At 36.7% G+C, this 16043-nt stretch overlaps 1 protein-coding gene and 1 long non-coding RNA gene across 5 annotated transcripts; one reads left to right on the top strand and one right to left on the bottom strand.

Moving 5' to 3' along the window:
* Positions 1-1390: 1390 nt before the first annotated feature.
* LOC126815027 (SWI/SNF-related matrix-associated actin-dependent regulator of chromatin subfamily E member 1) lies at positions 1391-15804 on the top strand. The gene is made up of 2 exons (XM_056099397.1): positions 1391-1446; positions 12580-15804. The coding sequence occupies exon 2, from the start codon at positions 12617-12619 to the stop codon at positions 13997-13999; it is 1383 nt and encodes a 460-aa protein (XP_055955372.1). The 5' UTR covers positions 1391-1446; positions 12580-12616; the 3' UTR covers positions 14000-15804.
* LOC126820528 (uncharacterized) lies at positions 5327-12560 on the bottom strand. Of its 4 annotated transcripts, none has more exons than XR_008787445.1 (5): positions 12362-12560; positions 11027-11214; positions 8988-10269; positions 8064-8193; positions 5327-6009 (listed from the first exon to the last, which is right to left on the bottom strand). It is a non-coding gene; the product is annotated as an uncharacterized LOC126820528 (long non-coding RNA). The 4 variants fall into 4 exon arrangements; XR_008787447.1 differs by lacking the exon at positions 12362-12560 and adding an exon at positions 12099-12117; XR_008787446.1 differs by lacking the exon at positions 12362-12560 and adding an exon at positions 11698-12070.
* Positions 15805-16043: the final 239 nt, after the last annotated feature.

Genomic DNA, 16043 nt, shown 5'->3' with positions numbered 1-16043 from the left:
GTACATTTAAAAAAATTCAGCCCAATGGGGGTCGGCTTTATAAATGTATTAATATGTTAGGAAAAAAATTATAATAATTTGAAAGAGCGTTTAGATGCCTTATTTGGAAAGATCAGTTTCACATCTCGTTAAAATATAGAATACTGTAATGGGTGGGGGGATATAATTCGCGCTTTTATTCATTCGTCCCTTTATTAATTCCTTCCTTATTTTACTGTCCAGTGTGATTTCAATAGATTTCTTTTGCTCCTACAGCTAAAAGACTCTACTTGTAAGCGAATTATTGAAATAAAATTGAACTATATTTAGTCTCGAAATGACTATGTTTGTGTCGGTTACAGGACGGAGGGTCTGACAAGTACAGCTGTCTAGTCGTTCGGAGGTCCAGTGTACATATTGGCGTGCATGTAAAAGATCCCTTGACAATCGATAAGAGTAGGCCGTAGTGCCGCTGTCCGGGCAAAATTTCCCTCACAACACACTGTATGGCGGCGTATGCCCGTCTTCATTAGCCCAGTTCGGAGCAGAACAGTAGGACGTTAAACCCCATTTCATTTCATTTCATTTCAGTTTGTGGATGTTAAACCGGGATCACGTGGCTAAGTGTGTATAAGACGCTGGCTCACTCGCCTGGAGGTCGGGTGTTCGATCCCTACATTGCCCGAGAAAGTTCATCCAGATTTTCCGGCATGGTTTCCCCTTGTCAGTGGTGCAGGACGGAGGGCCTGACAAGGACAGCTGTCTAGTCGTTCGGATGGGACGAAAAACCGAGGTCCCGTGTACAAATTGGCGTGCACGTAAAAGATCCCTCGGCAGTTGGAATTCGATATAAGAGTAGGCCGTAGCGCCGCTGCCCGGGCAAAATTTCCCTCATAGATGGCGTATGCCCGTCTTCATTAGCCCAGTTTAGGAGCAAAAAAAGTAGGACGTTAAACCCCATTTCATTCATTTCGGATGTTAAACCCCATTTCCCTATATATTATAAATATATATATCGATAGGCCCTAACAAACGGTGGACAGCCGACTCATAATAGTTTTAATTGTATGATATATATTTCTTTTTTCTTTTTTTTTTCATGTATTTTATTGTTACCTACACGTTTGTTAATTGTATAAATTTAATCCTTAGATACTAGGCTTCTTTAAATGTTGGATTGCACGCGCATTCAAGGTTCTAGGTTTTATCCATAGATTTATTCTATAAACATTTATAACTCTATGGTTTTATCCCGTTTCCACTATCTGTAGAATGTTTTCAAGTCTGACGTATAGTCTGATGACTTATTGTATGCCAGCTTGATTTCAGCGTTATACATAGTCTCGGTCACTCAGAACCTCCTAGCTTTCAACGTACGAAGGATATTTGTCTGAATGATAGAGACTACGTAGTACACTGTCACAGGAAGTCGGCCATGTTTCTTTGTTAGAAAATGGTCGGTTAGAGGCACAATACTGGATCTTCAATGAGTTACTTTCTATTTTTCACTCGGCAAGCGGCTGCAGATTTCACTCGGCCAACTTCGGTTACTCCTCTACACCAAACCATGTTTCCAAACAGAATTATCTTTCCGTGACCCGCAAATTATATTTTTAACTGGTTTGCTTTTGGCGCAATATTCTGATGTTTAGGCTAACACTGTTTTTAACGGCGTCAGCTTCTTATATTTATTGGGCTACAAACACTAAACAGTTGTCTTTTATTTTCTGAGGAGATTTTCTGACCTGGGTAATGTAAATGAAGTTTGTTACTTTATAGTAGGCTAGTATTTGACTAAAACTGCATAAATCAAATCTTAATCATTCATAGATGTACCGATTGTAAATAATTTTTTTTGCTGACGAAGTCTTTTCTAACTTTTGGGGTAAGACTACTAAGTAGCCTACATTGAAATTAGTGCTAGTACAGTAGAAGTGGTCTTGGCGTCGGGTAATCGATATGAAAACAAGTCTACATTATAATTAGGCCTAGATATCTACCTAGTCCGACTTCATTTCAAGCATTTTATTTATACCCCTTAAGTTGTAGTAGTGACAGTTTAACTACAAGTAAGTGCAACCAACAGGGGGTCACAGTATCGTGACTCGTGGACTTGTCAGGAGTATAACTTGAGCCTGAGAATGATCAATGAGATACACACAAATGGATAAGTCTGATAATCAGTTAATAAATCAGATGTAACTTGTAAATAAAGGCACTGTATGACAGTGTATGTAGGCCTACATATGATATATATTCTAAATACTAATAAATAGGCCTAGTAGTATTGTTTTATTAATATTACCTATTTATTAATTAATAGGGTTTCAGGTCAAACTCAAAGTTTCAAATGATCAAAACGCTCTATATACCAGTCAATGCGTGGGATGGCACCAAAATAAGTGCTTTTCTGTCATATTTGAGTGACGTCATGAGTCATAAGCGGTATTTTCCCTTCAGAATCGCTATACTGGCTAGGCTCTATATAGTACCAATTTTAAAACTGAATGAAATCCGCACGTTATTGTCAGCTAAGATTTATTAAAATCATAATTATATATTATAGATCTAATTTCAAATATTATACTTAACTAATAGAATCAATTAAGCTTTTACTATCTAATATGGTCGAAGCTCAGGTCCTAAAAAACGCCTTTAATTTATGGTTTCTGTTATTCTTAAATAGATATTGTTAGGGACCTCATGCTGGAGGTTCGGTCGCATGATCATTTAATGTTCGAATTCTATACAAAATTGTAAAGTCTGAAGTTAGTATCAATGTAATTTGCTTATCTGGTCAACAAAGGTCCATTTACATTGATTTTGATGGAAAATTAGATCTGAATTACATATTACATATTTAAAGTTTATATTTCTTGATTATAAAGGTAGAATTTGAAATTATTTTTTCAGTGTTTTAAATGGGTTGGTTTTTTTTTTTGATGGCTTTGACCATTAAATTGAAAAAAATCAATGAAATGGACCTTTGTTGTGGTGTGGATAGGCTTGGGTGTAGGGGTGCCGGGAGCCCAAGTAGTGTCGTTAAAAAAGTATTAACATTAGTGTTACTTTACTCTTATTTTATGAAAGTTTTTTTCGCAAGTTGATTTCCTTTATTTTTTTAATGTAGAATGGTAATGAACTGCTTTTTTCCTTTTCTTTGCTTTATTTGTTCCGTTTGAATTTGATTTATCTGTTTAGTTTTTGATTGTTTAATTATTGTTTTTGTTAATTAAGTTGATTCTTTTATACTTTGTTTTTATTTTTATACGTCCGTCGTCCACAATTTCTTGTGAACGCTCTAGAGACTAAAGTTAATATCTGATATTTACTGCCAGAGTTATAGCCCTTGATCACTTTGATAAATCTTGTGAACGCTCTAGAGGCTAAAGTTAATATCCAATGGACTCCAAATTGTTACACAGTGTGTAAGGTCATGAGACGAAGAAGCCTAATGATTTTCAGCGATATCCGATAATTACTACCAGAGTTATGGCCCTTGATCACTTTGAAAAATCTTGTGAACACTCTAGAGGCTAAATTTAAAATCCAATTGACTTTAAATTTATACACAGTGTTTAAGGTCATGAGACAAGACGCCTATTGATTTTCAGCGAGATCTGATGATTACTGCAAGAGTTATGGCATTGATATGTGAGAGACATCAGTTTAAAGTCGATTCTGGTTATTATAATCTAATGTATGAACTTTGTGTTGATTTTACCAGCCTGTAATTGTGGTATCATAATTAATTGTGATTTTAACATTTTTTTTAGTTAACTATATTAAATGAATTCCAAATGTACGTGTTGGCGAGGGGGTACATTAATAATTATATGTTTTTGTAGTACATGTTCCTTGTTTTATAATAAAACTACGCCCTTTCATTTTTCAGAAGAAAAGTATAGAAAATATTTCCAATTATCTATCTTGAGGTAAATCAGTTTATTATTTTCATTAACAGTTCTTATTTTTGTAAATTTTTATGTAAATCAACTACTTGTCATTGGAGTGCATCTCAAAATTCACTTTCCTTATCTACATAAAGTTTATGTAATAAGTTATAGTGTGTAAATTTGAAGTAAGTTCATATGTTTTTTTATTAATTATTTACAGATCACAGAGATTGAATGCTGCAGGTCTTGTGTTTAGTGTATAGACTAATTGGTGGATGTTATTAACATTAACCTTTTAGCAAAGGTTAGCTTGATGATGTTACTGACTTTGCAGTGTAGTGGAAGATGTTAACCTAACTTTGGTAGACAACAAGCCTAACCCTGAAGTCAACGATGTACAATATGTCAGTGTCACTGTTCCACTACCAAACGTAACGCGAATATAAACAATACTTACGGGTACATGTATTTACTTTGATTGAAATGAGGTCAACTTAAAAATTTGTGTAGATGTGTTATTTGTTGTAACAGTTATATCCATAAAAGTTATATCCATAAAATGTAAATTGTATTTTCTCTATATTAGTATAACAGATTAAACGAAATAAGATTATTTCACTCATGACTCGTAGTCACCCACCATCGTAGAAGTGTCAACATATCGAGAACACGCATTCATGAACCATGATTAGTTGGGACAAATTAATAATGAGGAATACTGTTTTCAAAGGCCTTAAGACAGGAAAGTGGTTATTGGTCACAACATTCATGTGTCACTGCAGGGGAGGGGGTGGAGTCAAATGATAATGCATTCGTGTTGGATAATAAGGTCTGTCATTTAGTGAAGAGGCTTAGCTTCGTTTCCAAGAGTAGGGTCGACTGCATTCCCACTGTTAAGATTTCGAGAAACAGGGCCCAGATTCTCACATCAGATACTTGAACCACAGAAAAGGTTACCTTTCAGAAAATTGGCTCTGTAGCCTAAAACTGAATCACCTATATCTCGGTTCAGAGCAAAGCAATCTGACTGAAATTTCAGCATTTTCTGTTTCTATTATTTATTGTTGAACTATTATAGCGAGAACTGTCAGCTCTTATCTAATCTTACCCAATGGCGCCAATGCCCCTTTAAAATGCCCCTTATAAATCTAGTTTAAAATCCAAATATTTGTCTAAACTTTAGACAGACCTTATGATCTACTAGTATTCTCCAGTTGGTCAATTTCACTGCAAGTCAGTCAAAACGGCCAAACATGACTGGCGAAAATAAGACAAATAAGGTTGGAAGTACCTTCAAAACAAACCATGGCACTTGAATCAATGACAGACCTTATGATCTAAAGCATACATCAGACCACTCAACCACACAACTGGTAAAGACTTTAGACAAATATTTGGATTTTAAATTAGAAACAAAACCATACTGTTGAAGATGTAATTGAGAAAAGACATTAGACTAGCACTTATATTTATTAGCAAAAAAAAGCCAACAATTTGATTGGTTTTAGTGCTTAGCCAATCAAAATTGAAATTTCTACTAAAATTTGGATTTGATCTTAGTTAAAATTTCCCTACTTTTAAGTTCTGGTAAAATGTCCTTATGTGTCGGAAGTTCTGATTTGTCGACTAAACGAAAGCGACCAGACTGTCCACCGTTGGCTTTGAGAAATGCGACAATTTTGATCGGTGACATACTTTGCGTTACAATGGTGTACATCTGATTTCTAGTGGAATGATTTATAAAGCGAACTGGAACGGGGAGGTTATACAGTAAGCCGTTAATCTGGCGTGTGATATGATGAGGGAAAGCAGGTCCAAACAGTAGATCTTTTAGCATTTTAACTTTAATGAATTCGTCTAGTCGTGCCTGGGCAGCTTTTAAAATAAATCTATCAGCATGACGGTAATGTGGTTTTCTAGGATATTTCTTCTTAGCCTGTGAATCTGTTACTTCTTCCTTCATTTCAACATCTGTGTCACTGGTCTCAGTTTCTGAATCAGTTCCCTCAGCTGTAGTAGCTGTAACGTTTTCTCCTGCATCCTCGGCAGCTTTCTTCAACACCTCCGCTTCTTTAAGCAACGTATCAAAACTGACAGATTCTATCGCTTGATCAGGTTTAGTGTAAGCAGAAACCTGGAATGAAAAACGATTTACTAAGACATGATATCTAGGTTAACTTTAAATAATGGCATTCATCAATTAAAGGTCAAATCTGTGCCTAGCCAGGAAGGCATTTTTATGTGCAATACAAGAGCAGAACGAAAACCAAGGTGGCTCAGTACATGAGGTGCCAGCTCTGTGGATAAGCCATCGGCTCAGGGGTTAAGCCACCAGCTCAGTTGGTAAGACAATGTCTCAGTGGGTAAAGACCCACCTCTGTGGGTAAACCGCTGGCTCGGTGGGTTCTGACTCGGTGTGTAGGACACTGGCTCATTGATAAGAATCTGTTTTTAATCTGGCCAATGAAGTTCCTCAGATTCAAGGACATATCTTATGATCTAAAGGGCATGCATTAGACCACTAGACCAGCCCACCCATATATCAATCTTCTGGTGTTGTCACAGGATAACCCTGCTCAAGGGACAGGAACGTTGCTTCAGTGAAAGGGTGTAGAAATGCAATGCTTGGCTAAATTGGTTTTTATACGCCCACACTGAAATGTGGACGTATATTGCCGTCGCCACCGTCCGTCCGTCTGTCGGTACGTCCGTCGGTCCGTCCGTCCATCGTCCACAATTTCTTGTGAACGCTCTAACGCCAAAAGTTATCATCCAATTGTTTTAAAATTGATATATGTTGTTTTCATTAGTGAGATGAAGAAGCCTATTTAATTTCAATAACTTCTGTTTATTACGTCTAGAGTTATGGCCCTTGTTTCACTTTGTTGAACCTTGTGAACGCTCTAATGCCAAAAGTTAACATACGATCTTTGTGAAATTTATATGCAATATTTATGTTAGTGAAACGAAGAAGCCTATTGAATTTCAACAATTTCTGTTTATTACGTCTAGAGTTATGGCCCTTGTTTCACTTTATTGAACCTTGTGAACGCTCTAACTCCAAAAGTTATCATCCGATCTTTCTGAAATTTACATGCATTATTTAAATTAGTGAAACGAAGAAGCCTATTGAATTTCAGCAATTTCCGTTTATTACGTCTAGAGTTATGGCCCTTGTTTCATGTTATTGAACCTTGTGAACGCTCAAACGAGAAAAGTTATCAACCGATCTGTATGAAATTTATATGCATCATTTAAATTAGTAAAACAAAGAAGCCTATTGAATTTCAGCAATTTCCGTTAATCATCTAGAGTTATGGCCCTTGTTTCACTTTGTTGAATCTTGTGAATGCTCTAATGACAACAGTTATCATCCGATCTGTTTGAAATTGATATGCATGATTTAAATTAGTGAAACGAAGAATCCTATTGAAGTTCAGCAATTTCCTTTAATTACGCCATGAGTTATGGCCCTTGTTTCACTTTGTTGTACCTTGTGGTTGCTTTAACGACAAAAGTTATTATACGATCTGTATGAAATTTAAAGGTATCGTTTAAATTAGTAAAACGAACAAGCCTATTGAGTTTCAGCAAATTTCTGTTAATTACATCTAGAGTTATGGCCCTTGTTTCACATTGTTGAATCTTGTGAACGCTTGAACGACAAAAGTTATCACCCAATCTGTATGAAATTCATATGCATCATTTAAATTAGTGAAATGAAGAAGCCTATTGAATGTCAGCAATTTCTGTCAATTACTTCTAGAGTTATGGCCCTTGTTCTACTTTGTTGAATCTTGTGAACGTTCGAACGACAAAAGTTATCATCCGATCTGTATGAAATTGATATGTATTATTTGAATTAGTAAAACGAAAAAGTCTGTCGAATTTCAATAATTTCTGTAGATTACTTCCTGAGTTACAGCCCTTATTTTAGTTTTTAGAACCTTGTGAACCCTCAAACGACGAAAATTATAATGTCATCTGTATGAAGTTGTCTATTAAATGCCCCCTAATTACCTACAAAAGAACAAATATACAACAACTCTTGTCGACCGCTCGGACGATTTAGCTGCTGTGGGCGTATGTTTAGTTGCCTGGCAACCTATCTTTATATAATGTAGGCCCTATTTAGCTCAGGAATCCATAGCCCTAAAGCTAATTCAAGTATTCAATAGAATAACTTACCTCTATGACTGGTTGTGTTTCGTAGAGCTTAAACAAGATATCAGCTGCTGCAAAATTTCTAGAGCCTATCTTACTAAGAGACACTGCAGGTTCGGTTCCAACATCTTCCTTCTGTATCTTCATCTGACATCTTAAAGTAAAAAAAGAGAGAAATGGGGATTAACACTCACACAAAACAAACCAACATTTTTGGACTGACACCCAGGAGGTTTGACTCAATGAAAGATCTTATGAGCTTGGACCACTCAACCACCCCTAAAAACAAAAGAAGAGTAACAAGCAAACTGAACATTTCAAAATTTTGATCAATGGGACAAGACTAGATCTTAAAGCTACAATTTCATATTTGTTAAGTTATATTTTTAAAATTTATTAAAATAAAGCCTTAAAATAGATGGTATCCATACACAGTCCTACCTTGTTAAAGAATAATCCTATTAATCCTATAATTCACTATTGCCAGCTGCGAAATTGGCAAAATTATCATTTTCGAATTCCAACATTTGAAGATAGCTAATGCATGGAGGCAATAGGAAAACAAGGGAGGTAATTGTGTTATTATTTCCTGTGTCAATGATTTTTAAGGGTGGGAAATAATGCCCATAGTCGTATAATAGTGAGTTGATAACCTATTGAGCAAAAGACATAGAAATAATTATGTTTTGACTTTCATAGAAAATATGAAATTCTGGCTTGAAGGCTAAGGCCAGGAAACACAGCCTAAGTCTTACAGTTAAGGCCGGAAGACGCAAGACTACAGTAGGTCTTAAGAGATTCAAGACTAGGTCTTAAGAGACACAAGACTAGGCCTTACAGTTGAGGCCAGAAGATACAAGACTAAGCCTTACAGTTGAGACCGGAAGACACAAGACTAGGCCTTAAGATTATGGCCGGGAGACCAGACTAGGCCTTAAGGCAACTTACCTGAATACACGATCATCATTGTCAAAAAACTCCCATTCCAACAACATATTGTTGACAAAACATGAATGTTGTAAAATATAGAAACCTTGAACTTTACGATCTACTATCCAACTGACGTCCTCAAAGACAACGATATCCTTGGCTGGTAGTGTTGATATAGGTTTTCGGGTCCATTGTAAGCGATGAAGATTCAAACAGTTATCTTCCAAAATGCAGTTGCCCTTGACACGAAAGTCGATAACATCTGTTGCTGCTTGGTCGTGTGGTTGAAGTTTACTGTGTTGGGGGAGGATGAACTCGGGGTCACAGTTCGTGAAACCTATCGGGCTTTAGAGTAAGCGTCTGCTTGGGCATCTGTTCGGTTCTCTGCTTCACCAATCATGATGAGATGACCAGCTAGATAGAGGTTACAGAAAATTTTCTCCTTTTCTATTTCTGTGTTCATGCTACGACGGTATAGACAAATGGGCGTCAATTTTACATCGTTGAAAATTCCATCCAAGACAGTAATGATGGATGCAGGATGCGTGGCACTGCTAAGTTCGTTCATTTTGACAAACTGTTCACGGAGATCAAATGCCCTAGGATTTGGTGCTGCCTTTACCAAAGTGCTCTGAACCTGTGCTTCTGCTTCTGTTATGACAGACTGTTCGACACCATCTAAGATGTTGCCATGTTCAACATTCATGGTGGTCAGTCGTTCAACCACCATATTATAACACAATGACTTAGCAGTTTTTTTGGAAACTGAAACACCTGCACCTTGTAGTATGTTGTCAATAAAGTACATTCCCTTATGATAAACTTTCCCTGATTCAGCTTTACAACTCTCTACATCATATCGACAACGGACTCGACATTTAGCCACAGAGGCCGCCAACTCCATTTTGCTGACTGAATTGGTTGAAGCATATTTAGGATTGGTTAGAATATCTTGGATCTGTTTCAAAATAGATGGTGGGGGTAACTCTGCAATTGTTTCTTTCTCCATCTTAGCAACGGTCGAGTTAAAATTCTCCAGTTTCTCCTTGATAACTTTTGGGGTCATATCATCCTGGTTCAAAATTTCAGTGACAGGAAGGGTACGATAAAGTTCCACCGCCTTCTTGAAACATGACAGTTTGATTTCTTTCTTGTTGATGCCGATAGCTCTGGCTAGGAACACACCACCCAGATTAAGTCGGCCAGTGAAAAAGGATCCGTTCTTTCCTTGTACCATGCCATCGATCAAAAAATCTGGTCAAATTCCAACTTTACAACTCATCAGAGAATTCTCAAACAACTAAAATGAAATAAAATAGGATTTAATGGGAAAGAGAGGAAAATGGGCTTTATTGTTCACTCGACACTAGGTCATTTCGGGACTAACATATAGTTCATTTTATTTCATTAGGGGTCTTTAGCAGTGGAAGGAAACCCTGAGGACATGGAGAAAACGCACGAGGTTGAACAGACGACCCTACTCCTTGTCACGTACAAGCGGGTAATGACGCATTAACGCTTCGACCACCCAAACTCGCCCAACTGGTCTTATGTAGATGGGCAAATAAAAGAATTTTATACGTAATACATGCTTGAATAAAAATAAAAATAAAAATAAAGCAGAATCTGTGTTTTTAATGAGATTATTGTGAAAAATATTAAACATGCATTATGCAAGAGCTAAACCTGTCAATTTCAGGTCTTTCTTTAGGCCTGAAATCTTATCTAAATTATTAATTAGACATTAATTAACTTATCCAGACCATAATAAACTCCCGATGTCAAGGCTAGCCTTCGATGTCGACTGGATTACAATTCTATATGCTGCTATCGCTCATTGATAATTAAATCACAACAATAGACAATCGAGACTATTAGTTTCGAGGCTAGGCGAAACTTTCATCCGCTTAGTTTTCGGTTCATAGTGGACCAATTTGACTGACATTTTCAGCAAATTCCCTTTACATTATGTAGTTTTTAACTATTATAGTGAGAACTGCTAACTCGTTATCTTATCTCCATCTCCCATAATGTATCTTTAATAAATAAAACCTCACCATAATTTCATTGATTACTTTTTTTTCACTTCGTAAAAACATTGAAAGTCGTCGAATTTTTTCTGCTAGCGGCAATTTTGTGGCATCGATTGGTTCTGGGTTGGGTGTTTTGTGTACAGCGGCAGCAGGCAGACCTTTGTTATCAATGGGGCGTGTCTGGCAGCCTGGTAATGTTTCCCATTTCTTCTCTGTAAATAAACCATTAAAAAATGTAGTTTGTTAAAGCTGCATTTAGTAACTGTATTGAATAAACCATGACTAATATACCGGTGTATTAAATACAAGTTTTTTCACAGTTCATTTCTGACGACGTCTTGAAAAGTGTTCTCTTGTATTTATCAAGCCACAAACAAAATAAACTTCTAAATAACTTGTATTCTGAATATTGTTTAGTGCCCAGGTTCACTTTGCTCATTTCTGTTGATCAGCGGCTGGGGAGGGGGGGGGGGAATAGGTTTTACATTTAGATTCAGAACGAACATGATTCTTCTACAGCCATCCTTTTTACAGTGGTTACAACTTAAACATACAGGTTTCAAGTTTAACTGACTACCATGACTAGAGAATAGAATAACGTGATTTATCAACGAATTAACAGAATTTTAAAACAAAATTAAAAGCTTTTGAGCAGTAGTACAGGTAAAAATTATGTGTGTCAAAAAGATAAGCACCACCGTTTAAAATGAGGTCTGTTTGATATTTAACCATCAACAATAAATTCAGATGGTTTTTATTTGGAACCATGTAATATCCATCACAAAATACTTCCAGCATAAGTCTTGCCACTCCAAGAAGAATAGTATCAGGTTCCTTTGGTACCATGGTACTAATCAAACAAGAGGTGTTGAGGACGTGATCCAAGTGAGAGAGGGGGGGGGGGTTGGATGGCTGAATGGTTAGCTGTATCATAAAGTCTGTCATTGAGTCAACTGGCGTGGTTTCGAATCCCCGGTTGTACGTGACAAGGAGTAGGGTCGCCTGTCCAACCTCGTGGGTTTCCTCCGGGTCCTCCGGTTTCCTCCCACAGCTAAAGATCCCTACGCGCAAGCGAATTATGGAAATAAAATTGAACCATATGTTAGTCGAGTGGACGTTAAACCCCATTTCTCTCTCTCTCTCCAAGTGAGAGAGGGATACACATGACGATGGTTATCACTACGTCTCTTGTCTGTAATCCTCATCCTTTTCCTGACCAGATCATCTAATGGACTCCTATATTTTTCGAAATCCTCAATTAAAAAATATCTATTACTTAAATGACCAAATATTCCTGTCTTGTTTTACTTTAAGGTGGTCCTTAACCTTTTGTCAGTTGTATTTATTTTTATAACTTACTTGCACCACCGGCACTGTTTGCGGGAGTTTCAACACCTCCTATAGAATTCAACTCATTGTTAAAAATATAATTTGCGGGTCACGGAAAGATAACTCTGTTTGGAAACATGGTTTGGTGTAGAGGAGTAACCGAAGTTGGCCGAGTGAAATCTGCAGCCGGTTGCCGAGTGAAAAATAGAAAGTAACTCATTGAAGATCCAGTATTGTGCCGGTTAGAGATCAGGGCATAGAATTCAAGTAAACATCTATTTAACGATGGCTCTTCCAAGTTTTAGAAATATTGCATCATCGCCACAGATCGGCAGTAAAGCCAGGTGTTCTGTTCCATCGGAAACAAAGGGGAGTAGTCCATTTGTACAGTCTAGTCATGGTCATCCCAACTTCCATCCCGTTAAAATGGGTTCTAGACGAGATCGAGATAGTGGTATTCCTAAACCACCAAAACCACCGGACAAGCCACTCATGCCATACATGAGGTATAGTCGCAAGGTTTGGGAAGGAGTGAAAGCTGCAAATCCTGATCTTAAACTATGGGAAATAGGAAAAATAATCGGTGGGATGTGGAGAGATTTATCTGAAATTGATAAACAAGAATTTATTGAAGAATATGAATCGGAAAAATCGCAGTATAATGAAGCCATGAAGGCTTACCATAATTCTCCCGCTTATCAAGCTTGGGTCTCCGCTAAGAGTAAAGCTGCGGCAGAAGCAGCCATCGAAGAAGAGGAAAGGACGTCTGAAAGATCTGCTGAAAGACAAAGAAACTCGGCTAAGTCGAAATTGGAAATGCCTAGAATTAGTATACAGCCTGCTGAAGATGAGGATGAAACTGATGACGGATTTTCTGTAAAACACATAGCTCATTGTCGTTACACTAGAAATCATCGTTTGATAAATGATATATTTAGTGAAAGTGTTGTGCCAGATGTGCGTACTGTCGTAACGACAGGTAGAATGAGCGTATTAAAAAGACAGGTACAATCACTGACAATGCATCAGAAAAAATTGGAAGCAGAACTTCAGACTATCGAGGAGCGCCATGATGCAAAGAAGCGAAAGTTTATGGAATCAAGTCACCAGTTTCATGACGATTTAAAGAAGCTGTGTGATAGTAAACCTCAGATAAGTGAAGATATGTTGAATGGTATGGTAACTAAGGCTAAAGAAGACATTAAAAATAGACAGACTCAAATGGCGCAACAACAAGAGGAAGAAAGAAAAAAAGTAGACGAGAAAAGCAAAAAAGAAGAGGACGGACAAAAGGATGGAGATAATAAATCTAATGAAGATGAACGAATAGAAGAAATTCCCATGGAAACTGACCAAAATGTTGGACAAATTCATGCAGCAGATAAAGTAGAAAGCGTAGAACCAGATTCCAGTATGCCGTCTTTAAAGGAACTTCATGAAGAAAGTATGCCGGCACCAGATACAACCACTGATATTCCTTCTGAACAAAGTATGAATAATGATGATAAAACAGAAAGTAGAGTACACAGTTCAACAGAAGAAAACGAGGAAGTGGATGCTTCTAAAAAACATGAACAAAAAGAGACCCTTGTTAAAGAAGCGACATCATCAAGTGACAGCGACACTAAACAAGCAGAAACAAACAGTGGAGGAAATGAAAAAAGCTGAAATCAAAATCTCGTCATATTAACTATTAATATGGAACACCTTTACAAGAAAAAGAACATCCTTCTTGGTCGAACATTTGAGTGCTCTTAAAGTAGCTAAGTCTCTAACTCAGTATCATATCATCCAAATGTTTCGACATCGAAAACACAAATTGTTTGTCAAGTTAAATCAACATTGATGTTGTGATCTTACTGGGAAAAGATGGGCTTCTGATATCCAATATTTAAGACAAAATAAACATTTTATCATTGGTACACAAATCGTGTACCATAATGTGTTTCAGCGCCATTTGTAACAAGGGACTCAAAGAACAAGGCTAGACATGGCAAACGGTGACATCATATTCTTATCTGGAGAGCATGCACAATAACCAGACGCTAGAGAATGCCATTAAATTGAGACTTCAGACGTATTTCGCCGAACATAACTGATTAGAAATTATAGTAAAAACAGAAACGATTGAATGTAAATCAGTTTATATACGGTACATTCATATTACATTATTATATGCGTTGCTACCCATTTATGTCCATTTCTAGGTCCCATGTTATGTATTAGCGATTTAGCTCCTTTAAATGTATTGCAACCATAATTGTACTGATTGTTGTTTGGTCATTAGAGATAGGGAGGTTAATAGTGTTTATTATTATATGTTAATTACCACGATTGAGAGTATCAGCACTGAATATTCACTAGGCCAATACAATTACTGAAAGGGATGACATTGGTGCAGGTTAATTAGCTCGCAATATTAACCTTTTTTCCTTTGCCAATTAAATTCTAGAACATTGTTTTGAAGTAATAGAAAAATAATGAAAGGTATTTGAAGTATATCTGGATAAAAATATTTCCTATTTAGTGTAAATGGGTATATAAAATGAGTAAAAGGCACCATTCTGCCCGAAACAGTCTATGCTACTACACTATGTCATGTTAACAAATGATGCATCATTGAGCCAGTGATCGAGGTCGTATTTGATATGATGTAACATGTAGAAGGTGTACTTGAACTTATAAAGATCAGTCATTTTATACAGAGTTGGAAGTATGCTTTCGGAATATTGTACTTGTCTAATTGTGGTATAATTCTTGTATTTACTGTAATTAATGTAAGGTATAAAGATATCTTAAACTACCATTTCAGATGGATTCCCTGGTTGTATGTGACAGGGAGTAGGGTCGTCTGTCCACTGTCCAGTCTTGTGGGTTTCCTCTGGGTCCTGCGATTTCCTCCCACTGCTAAAGACCCCTAAGCGCAATCAAATTATTGAAATAAAGTTGAACCATGTGTTAGTCCCAAAATGACCTAGTTTGTGTCGAGTGGAGACTAAACCTCATCTCTCTCTCAGAGGGCCTGGTAAGGGACAACATATAGTCATTCGTATTAGACGGAATATCAAGGTCCTGTGTATACATTGGCGTGCACGTAAAAGATCCCTTTGCAGTCAGAAGTCGATAAAAGAGTAGGTAGTATTGCTTCTTTCCAGGCAAAATGTCCATCATAGCACATTGTGCAGCATATGCCTGCCTTCATTAGCTCAGTCCAAGTAGGGCATTAAACCCCATTTCATTTTATTTTCATTTTGATCCGAGTCGTATAATCATAATCATTTTGATCCGAGTCGTATAATCATGATTCTAGCAACACACAAGCATGGAATTACATAATAAAAGTAATCCATTATCACCACATTTTCATATTTTTATTTTGCTTTATTAGAAATAAATATCATTTCTCTTTCAAAAAAAAAAAAGGACAGTCATGATATTTTTTGTTTTCTGATATTAAACAGTTTAAAAGATAATTCCTGTGTATATTTATTACTGACAATACTTCAATCATTTTGGGACTTTGAATATTTTTCCTCGTCAAAACATCGCTTAGTATTAAACTCGGTAATTGTGTGTCCATAAAATTGTACCTTCGTGTTAATATGTTCAATTACTAATTGCCAATCAAAGAAGATATTTTTCCTGTGGTCAACATCAAATTGCTAAAGTGTTTTTTTATACTGTACGAACTACAAGGCGCCTTTCCTTGCAA

Source organism: Patella vulgata, chromosome 3, assembly GCF_932274485.2.
Source record: "Patella vulgata chromosome 3, xgPatVulg1.2, whole genome shotgun sequence".
In the NCBI taxonomy this organism is placed as follows: Eukaryota; Metazoa; Mollusca; class Gastropoda; family Patellidae; genus Patella; species Patella vulgata.
This window is presented reverse-complemented; position numbering and strand designations above follow the sequence as displayed.

Coding starts and splice junctions, on each gene's coding strand:
- LOC126815027 (XM_056099397.1), top strand. CDS start 12,617: ATGGCTCTTCCAAGTTTTAGAAATATTGCATCATCGCCACAGATCGGC.